Raw genomic sequence first — 9,625 nt, 5'->3', positions numbered from 1 at the left:
CACGTTGGGGCATGGCCCCCTCCCTTAAATAAGTTAAATTTGAAAAAAAAATAAAAAAATATACAAGTGTTAATTTTTTTTATTTTATAAAACAATATTAATTTTTTATATATTGACGTCTACTCTAAAGATTATTTTGGCATCTTCATAAAATTTAATTCGATATAAAAATAAAATAAATAAAATATATTTTACACAAAATAAAATATATAATTTTTATTATAAATAAAAAATATTTTAACTATAATTAATAGTATTTTTAACATTTTTCTATTATTTATATTGAGAGGAAAATAGTTAAAAATTTTGATTTAAATTTAATACTTGATAATTTTTTTTTAAAAGAATGCAAATTATAAATTTAGACATTTTTATATTTTTTTGTTTAATATATTTGTATGAATATTTTTATATTATTTTAATAATATATTGTTCTTGATATATCAAATATTTTTTTAATATATAAGTTATATTAAACATATTTTTTTATTATAAATTTTCGTATTAGATTATTATATATCGTAAAAAAAATATTATATATAAAAATAAAATAAAATAATATTTTAGGTATATTATTTTAATTTTATTTGACCTCGAATCAGATGATAAACGAAACTCTAAAAGAAAAGAAATAAAGTTTCTCTCCGAAAGCGTTTTGCTTATTTCAGCGTTTTACTTTTTATCTTTTTTATTTTTTCTTTTTTTGTGCTTCCTGAGTTGTACCAAGTACCCACACCCCTATGGCATTCTGCACCATCGATCATATATAGCATCATCCATCCATCCTTCTATCCTCTGCGCTCTCTTATTTTTATTTTTAAAAAATGATAATTTTATTACTATTTTATTACTCTTTTATCATTTTTTTTATTTTTAAATTTTTCTTTTATTTAATGATTAAGTAAGTAATTATCATTAAAATTATATATTTTTTAAATTTTTATTAATAATTAAGGATATTAAAAAATATTTGAAAAAAATAATAAAAAATAAATATATTATAAGTAATAAAATAATAATAAAAAAAACGGTAAGTGAATCATTACCCTTATTTTTATTACTCTTACCTACCTACTTTTCATTCTTTTTTACTTTTAGATCTCTTCCTTTATTATTACTTTTTTATCTGATATGATATCGGCCTACTTCCTGCCGCGACTGTACGTAGAAGACCTCAGATGGATAAAGCCTCTTTCGCCTGAGTTGACCGTCTAGTTTGACTATTGGATAAAAATTTTTAATTTTTTTACTTAATAATTAAGAAAATAATTTTAAATATATTAATACATTTTTTTACTTAATAATTAAGAAAATGAGTAAAAAATATGAAAAAAAAAAATTAAAAAAAATAACTGCCTAGCGGTATGAATGGGGTGACATAATAGCCAGACCCAATTTTTATAAATGGTAATGAGATTTTTATTTATATAATATGAGATTTCATCATCTATATACATATGAGATTATTATATTATAGATTTTTAGATTGTGAAAATAAAAATGAATATGATTGTTAGAGTTTATTGAAGATTATAAAAATAAAATAAAAATGTATTAAAAAATTAATTAAAGAAATATAAAGAATAAAAAATAATAATATTTCATTATTATAGAGAATGTGATAGCTAATCTAATGTAGATTTTAAGTATTGGGTGGTTAGCTAAAAGTTAAAAAGTTACATATTCTTTAAATTTTAAAGATTGAAATAGACAATCCAATACAAATACTCCGATGAGATTTCATAAATTTTAGTTCAAATTTTTATGTGAGAGCATTGAAAATAGTTTATGTAGCTTTATATTCATCTTTATATTTATATAATATTTTTTTTAAATAAATCTATATTAAATTATACGTCTTTAAAATTTTGCATAATTATAAATAATATTTTTTCAAATTTGAAGAAATACTATTTACTTATGCAAATATTATTTTACTATTTTTCTCTCTCTCTCATACCCATTAAAATCAACTTTGTGGAATTTGTATTAAGATGATTTTGATATATAAAATTTGTGTTAAGTTGATGATACAAAGTGTTTTTATTACATATTAATATTTATTAATAAAATTGTTCATTTTAATATATGAAATTGGTAATATTTAGATATATGGAATTGATATTTTTGAGTATATTGTGCTAATTGTAAAATATATAAAAATAATAATTTTAAGAAAAAAATAAAAATAAAATAAAATGAACTAAAGATGCATAATCTAATGTGAAAGTTTTTATTTTTATTTTTTATATACAAAATCAATCTTCAAAAAATATGATTATAAATATGCATATAGAGAAATTAATGCTAGTACTCAGAGAAATCAGTAAGGCAACCAAATGTAAGAACTCAAATTTGTGTTGAGCATAACTTATAATAAATTGATTTGATTTTATGAATTTAAGCAAGTTGGGAAATAGAATTTAAATGGATTAGGGTTTCTCAGCATTTATGAGGTAATTAAAAACTTTATATGACACAAAATGTGAATGAGTAGTGCTACATATACTTACAATTTTATTTATAAAACTTATTTTGTTCGTTTTCTTTTAAAATTCAAATTTCATCATTTTCAGCATATCAACCACTATTTCTCTTTTATTATTATAACCTCCACCACCATAACATCATTATTTGATCATCCTTTATTTTATTACTCGTGAGTTCATCAAAGTTCTAAGTTGTGTTTAGATATTGAGATGAGTTGTGAATAGTAATATTTTGTGAGTCTCATTGAGATGAATTTAACTTTTTTAGGTTAAGATGTGTTTAAATTTTTAGGTTGAAATGTATGAAATAGATTGAGATAAGTTTAACTTTTTTATAAGAAGTTAGAAAAATAGTGAGTCCCACATCAATGATTGGTTTGAGATGAGTTGAATTTGGTTCAATAACCAAACACAATCGTGTTTCAAGGAGCAAGTTCGTCAGTGGGGGTGCTATAGAAGAAGTGGCCTGGTTTGGATAGTGAGTTGAGATGGTTTGTAAATAATAGTAAGATAAATGAGTTAAGATGAGATGAGTTAAAAATGGTTTGAGATAAAATATTTGATGAGATTTTAAAAAAAATGAAAGAGATAAAAACATTTTTCAATTAAAATATTTGATGAGATTTTAAAAAACTGAAAGAGATAAAAACATTTTTCTATCCAAACTCGGCCGAGTCGAGAGTCAGCAGATATATTATAATTGTTGAGATTTTTTTGAAATTCTATGATGAACAGATATACGTGTTTGCAGAGAGGATGGAACAAACCCTTAAACTTTTGTCGAGGGTGTTAATACTTACAGACTTTAGTACTTAATTTAAGGTGAAATAATGAATTGAATTGGAACAGTCAAAGTTGACATGTTATTTTTATAAATATTTTTAATTAGAACTTAAATGAATATTAATGTGTGAAATTGAGAAAGGAGTGTGAAGAAACCGAAAGAGTTACAAATTCAAGACTTCAAAGGTTAACCATCTGGTTTGAGTAAGGTAGAATGGAAGAAGATAAAACTTGTTATGAGGTGTATCCTAAGTAGAATGATATTGTGAAAAACAAGTCATGACAGCAACAAAAATAGATTTTCAAAAGGTTTCAGTGGTGAGAAGGCCAGAGAGTTGTAGAGAGAGAAGACCTTGCCTGCGACTCTCTCTCCCCAACTCGCCTCTGCCATGTTCACTCCCGACAGTGACAACGTCAGTGGGCCGAAGTTATATTGTCAAGTACATGGCTGGAGGATAGCCCATTCCATGTGAGATTTCATAGATTTTGGATTCAAATTTTTATGTAAAAGCATTGAAAATAGTTTATGCATCTTTATATTAATATAATATTTTTTTAAATAAGTCTATATTAAATTATGTATATTTAAATTTTTACATAATTATAAATAATATTTTTTTTAAATTTGAAGAAACACTATTTATCTCTGCAAATATTATTTTACTATTTTTTTGTCTTTCATATTCATTAAAATCAACTTTGTAGAACTTGTATTAAGATCATTTTGATATATAAAAATTTGGATTAAGTTAATGATACAAAGTGTTTTTTATACGTATTAATATTTATTAATAAAAATTTTCATTTTTAATATATGAAATTAGTAATATTTAGATATATGAAATTGATATTTTTGAGCAAATTGTAAAATATGTAAAAATAATAATTTTAAGAAAAAAATAAAAATAAAATAAAATGAACTAAAGATGCATAATCTAATGTGAAAGTTTTTTTTTTTATATGCAAAATCAATTTTCAAAAGATGTGATTTTAAATATGCATATAGAAAAATCAATACTAATACTCAGAAATATCATAAAGGCAACCAAATGTAAGAACTCAAAATTGTGTTGAGCATAACTTATAATAAATTGGTTTGATTTTATGAATTCAAGCAAGTTGGGAAATAGACTTTAAATGGATTAGGGTTTCTCAACATTTATAAGGTAATTAAAGACTTTATACCACACCATATATGAATGAGTAGTGCTACATATACTTACAATTTTATTTATAAAACTCATTTTGTTCATTTTCTTTTAAAATTTAAATTTCATAATTTTCAGCATATCAATAATATGCAAAGAAATAAGTTTTCTGTAAATTTATCTTAAGTACATTTAGTATTTTTCCTATGTAGATTATACAATTCAGAAAGAGATAGACACAAGATATGGATTCTACTATATATTTAATATTTTTGTGTGCAAGTTGGTAGTGTAAAAGCATGGATTAGCCAAGAGGCAACTTATTTTCATAAATTTTGAACAATGGATGCTTGACGTATATATGCTCAAGACGGCATATTACAAAGTCATGAGCAATTTCCAACAGAAATTTCACGCGATGTGCAAAAGTTAGCAGGAATTATTTGTGTTTTATTCAGCTCAAAAACATTTTTTTCCACACAAATCAAAGCCCTGGATAGTAGCTATATATATAAGCGTCCTTGTATGCTATTTTTCATGAAAGAGAAGCCACCAAAAAGAAATTTCAATTGTTTTTCTTCGTGACAAACTCAAATACACATATCGGGCTTAAAGCCTACTGTTTCTCTTTTATTATTATAACCTCCACCACCATAACAACATTGTTTGATCATCTTTTATTTTATTACTCGTGAGTTCATCAAAGTTCTAAGTTATATTTAGATGTTGATATGAGTTGAGTTGAATTATAAATAGTAATATTTTGTGAATCTCATTAAGATGAATTTAACTTTTTTAGATTAAGATGAGTTTAACTTTTTATGTTAAAATGTATGAAATATATTGAAATGAGTTAACTTTTTTCTAAGAAGTTAGAAAAATAGTGAGTCCCACATTAATTATTGATTTGAGATGAGTTGAATTTGGTTCAATAACCAAACATAACCGTGTTTCAAGGAGCAAGTTCGTCAATGAGAGTGCTATAGAAGAAGTGGCCTTGTTTGGATAGTGAGTTAAAATGGGTTTGTAAGTAGTAGTAAGATAAATAAGTTGAGATGAGATGAGTTAGAAATGGGTTGAGATAAAATGTTTTATGGAATTTTAAAAAATTAAAGAAATAGAAACATTTCTCTGTCCAAACCCGGTCGAGTCGAGAGTGAGCGGATATATTATGATTGTTGAGTTTTTTTGAAATTTTATGATGAACAGATACATGTGTTTGCAGAGAAAGGATGGAAGAAACCCTTAAACTTTTGTCAAGGGTGTTAATACTCTTACAGACTTTAGTACTTAATTTAAGGTGAAATAATTAATTGAATTGGAACAATCAAAGTTGACATGTTATTTTTATAAATATTTTTACTTAGAACTTAAATGAATATTAATGTGTGAAATTGAGAAAGGAGCGTGAAGAAACCGAAAGAGTTACAAATTCAAGACTTCAAAGGTTAACCATCTGGTTTGAGTGAGGTAGAATGGAAGAAGATGAAACTTGTTATGAGGTGTACGCTAAGTAGAATGATATTGTGGAAAACAAGTCATGACAACAACAAAAATAAATTTTCAATAGGTTTCAGTGGTGAGAAGGCCAGAGAAAATAGTTACTATTAATTTGCCTGATCCCCATGCCATCATGTCTCCATCATCCACACAACCTAAGTACAAGGAAGACCTAATGTGCTTATCTAGCACAGAAATTTCAAATGAGGAGCCTCCTATATTATACTGACAAACCAGGTCTAATAAACAAAACCTAGTAAATGGTAAGGCGCCATTTCTAACTGCACTCAGCCAAAAAAATCACCAAAGTACTCTTAAATTTGGCTTCATGGCTTCAGTAGTTGCTTTCTCTCTATTCTTCCAACAGCTTAAATACCAATAAGGAAAAAAAAAAAGGGGGGGGGGGGGGGGGGGGGGGGGGGGGGAGGAAACAACACAAGCCCCAGAGGCAACTTGTGTTTGAAGCATGTTTTAGAGGGGGCAGATGAATGAGTTTTCTGTCAACATGGCAGGAGGCATTGCATACTTATCTATGTCTTCTTCCAAAAAGCTCATGTCATTGTTGATGGGGAAATCAAACAGCAGCTTTATTGTGTTGTCTGAGGAATCCTCTAACTCGTCAGAGCTTGACGAATCATTCGCGGCCATCATCTCGTCAGTGTAGGATTTGAAGCTCTTGCACTCAATATCTCCATTTTGATTTCTTCCAGTGGCTGAGGAACCAGCTAAAATGGTGTCAATCTCCGTCATGAAGGGAGAAATTGACCCACACTTGGTAGATGAAGATGACTGAGAAACTGAGTTCTGGCAGAGAGTTTTTTCACCCATATTGAACTTTCTAAATGATTCTCCAACTTCTGAGTTCCATATGCGAAGAAAATAGTCAGAATCAGAACCTCCCACAGGAACTGGATTGAAGAGTGATGACTCCCTTGACAGCCGAGCTTCAGCTTCAAGCCTTGCACTCTCCCACTGTGCAATGTGGCGAGTGGTAAGCGAAGCAGATGCTTTGATAGTTGTGCTGCAAGAGGTAACAGGCTCATGTGTTTGGGGGTCAAGGCCCATGCAAATGAGGTGCTTCTTCAGGTGAGTGTTCCACAAATTTTTTATCTCATTGTCAGTTCTCCCTGGTAGTTGACAGGCAATAGCAGCCCACCTGAAAATTATCACAAGAGGATTAAAGCAGGTTTAAGCATGCCAATATGGTGTTTGTAAAACACTTATGATGCCAATATAGTTTATTAGAATTATCCTAATGTCTCTTAAGGGTTTGTAGACCTACTTTATATAATAGGATTGATTTCAATAGAGGTCGCATTTTAATAATTATTAGAGGTCGCATTTTAATAATTATTATAAGATTCTCTCTCTCTCTCTCTCTCTCTCTTAATAATTATTAGAGGTCGCATTTTAATAATTATTAGAGGTCGCATTTTAATAATTATTATAAGATTCTCTCTCTCTCTCTCTCTCTCTCTCTCTCTCTCTCTCTCTCTCTCTCTCTCTCTCTCTCTCTCTCTCTCTCTCTCTCTCTCGGGGATCTTGATGGAATGCAAACAAAGAAGCAAAATAAAGTACCGGTTTCCAAGAATTCCATGAAGCTGTATCACGAGCTTCTCTTCCTCGAGGGTGAAGGGGCCGCGTTTGATGTCTGGTCGAAGATAATTTGTCCACCGAAGCCGGCAACTCTTCCCACAGCGAAGAAGACCTATGCGAAAGAGTAAAATCACAAATCTACAATGTTTCCAAGGACTTGGGAACAGCCAAGGAAAAATTTTACTCTTTAAGAGTTGCAATTAAGTTCCCTTTTAAAGATCATGATAGGTGTTATCCTTGGATGTTAAGAAAACATACAGCAGAATTAGCTGCAAACAAAACCATACAAGACAGCATTTGGAGTTACACAATTATAAGTTATAACCAATATTTAGAGTTAACGCTGAGCATCTATTGATTTTGTCTAAAGCCTGCTGTTTTATTTTCTCAACTTCTATCATTTTACTTTTGATAATCTATATAAGTAGTCTTTGATCCTTCTTTTTACTTGAGCAAACTTTGACATATGCAACTATCCAACAATTACCACATCGAGTCAAATTCCATTTCCCAGAGTCAAAATTCAGATTTTCAAATACAATTAATAGATATATGCTTTAGCAAACAGAAGTGGCTTCAAAAACACTTTCACTTCCAAAAGAAAGAAAAGCCTTTACATAAAGTTTTACAGGCCATTGTAACTAACGAATCAAAATTATTCATCAAGTTTTGACCCAAATGTAAGGGTTTCAAGTGAAGAGTCGTCCTTCCACACGAAATCCTTAAATTCGGGTAAAAACTTTTGAAATGGCTCTTTATAGCTAACCAATTACTAGCACAAAGGAGAGAGCTTAAAACCTGCAAGATTAGGGAGAGACCTCCAGCTTCCATGGCCACCATTCTTGTTGATATACTCAACAAGAATCTCATCCTCCTCGGGAGTCCATGGCCCCTTTTTCAGACCCCTTTTGTCACAGCAGGGTGATCTCCCCATATATATCTCACTCCTACTTTTCACCAACACCACCACAAAATACCCAAACTAAAACAAGTGACAACAGCCAAAACAAACCCCTTCTGCCTATAAGAAACAAAAAAGCAAAGAAACCCTTCTGATTCAGACACCAATATCTCAAAACACAAACACCAACAGAACCCAAATAAAGCCTCCCACCATTTTCAGATACCAGTCACCAAACACCAACACCAGATCAAGATCCAAGAAACGCCTTTAGTTCCCTGCACTTTTATAAACTACCACCCAGCATGACTAAACGCAAGCAGGAAAGACAACAGGGGAAAAAAAACACCAACAGTCCAAATTAAGAATAAAAGGTCCTAGGAAACCCTTGAAAGCCAAACATCTTTCAGAGAGTGAAAATTCAGACAGACATAGAGAAAGTGGCAGTAAATGCTAAATTTTGGTATTTATCATCTTCTAGGGGAACTCGAAAGTGGTAATTATTGTTGTGTGCTTACAAGGACGATTACTGGCACGTTTTGGGCTGGCTTTTGCAATAAATGTTAGGAACAGACACATTGAATAATCGAATCATCATTGAGAGAAATAACCAGCACAAAACAATGAAGGAGAGTTATTGGAGACCTTTATTTTCTGAGGCTTTCAATTGGGCGGAGATGCTATGAGAGAGAGAGATCGAGAATGCAGTGAATATGATCGTGAAAGCATTAATGGTGGATTCTATCAGAGGATAGAAAAGGATTCAAAGTGGGGAGAGAAAGACATTAATGTGGCTGAAAGTGGCATGCAGATCAGTACGTACATGCAATAATACAGTAAAATGACGTTTTTTGCATCTGAATTTTAATCTTTTTCTTTGCATGGAGGTCCTTTTGGGAGAGACTGACTTGATTTTACCTGCCCAGTAATCTTATTTGGCTGGTAAGAAAAAGTTTCTTATAACCATAAATCTTACGTAAAATAGATTTACACGTTTCATGCATCCATTAAATCATAAAGTTATTTATAATTTTAAAGTAAATCTAAAATATAATGTTAAGTCACGTCTATGGTAAATTTTATTATGTAAAATTGGTATGTAGAATACATGTTTAGATAATAAGATAACATGAAAATTCTGTAGATAATAGTGAAATGATCGATCAGACTTAAAATATTTTATTAAGTTTTGAAAAAAGAGAAAACAA

At 29.5% G+C, this 9,625-nt stretch overlaps 1 protein-coding gene across 1 annotated transcript; it reads right to left on the bottom strand.

Annotated features, from left to right (window-relative positions):
* Nucleotides 1-5,961: 5,961 nt before the first annotated feature.
* On the bottom strand, nt 5,962-9,131 carry LOC122298574 (transcription factor MYB17-like). Its single transcript, XM_043108392.1, has 3 exons — nt 8,315-9,131; nt 7,499-7,628; nt 5,962-7,076 (listed from the first exon to the last, which is right to left on the bottom strand). The coding sequence occupies exons 1-3, from the start codon at nt 8,448-8,450 to the stop codon at nt 6,392-6,394; spliced, it is 951 nt and encodes a 316-aa protein (XP_042964326.1). The 5' UTR covers nt 8,451-9,131; the 3' UTR covers nt 5,962-6,391.
* Nucleotides 9,132-9,625: the final 494 nt, after the last annotated feature.

Source organism: Carya illinoinensis, chromosome 2, assembly GCF_018687715.1.
Source record: "Carya illinoinensis cultivar Pawnee chromosome 2, C.illinoinensisPawnee_v1, whole genome shotgun sequence".
NCBI lineage: Eukaryota > Viridiplantae > Streptophyta > Magnoliopsida > Fagales > Juglandaceae > Carya > Carya illinoinensis.
Note: the sequence above shows the minus strand (reverse complement) of the source record. Positions and strands in the feature narration are given on the sequence as shown.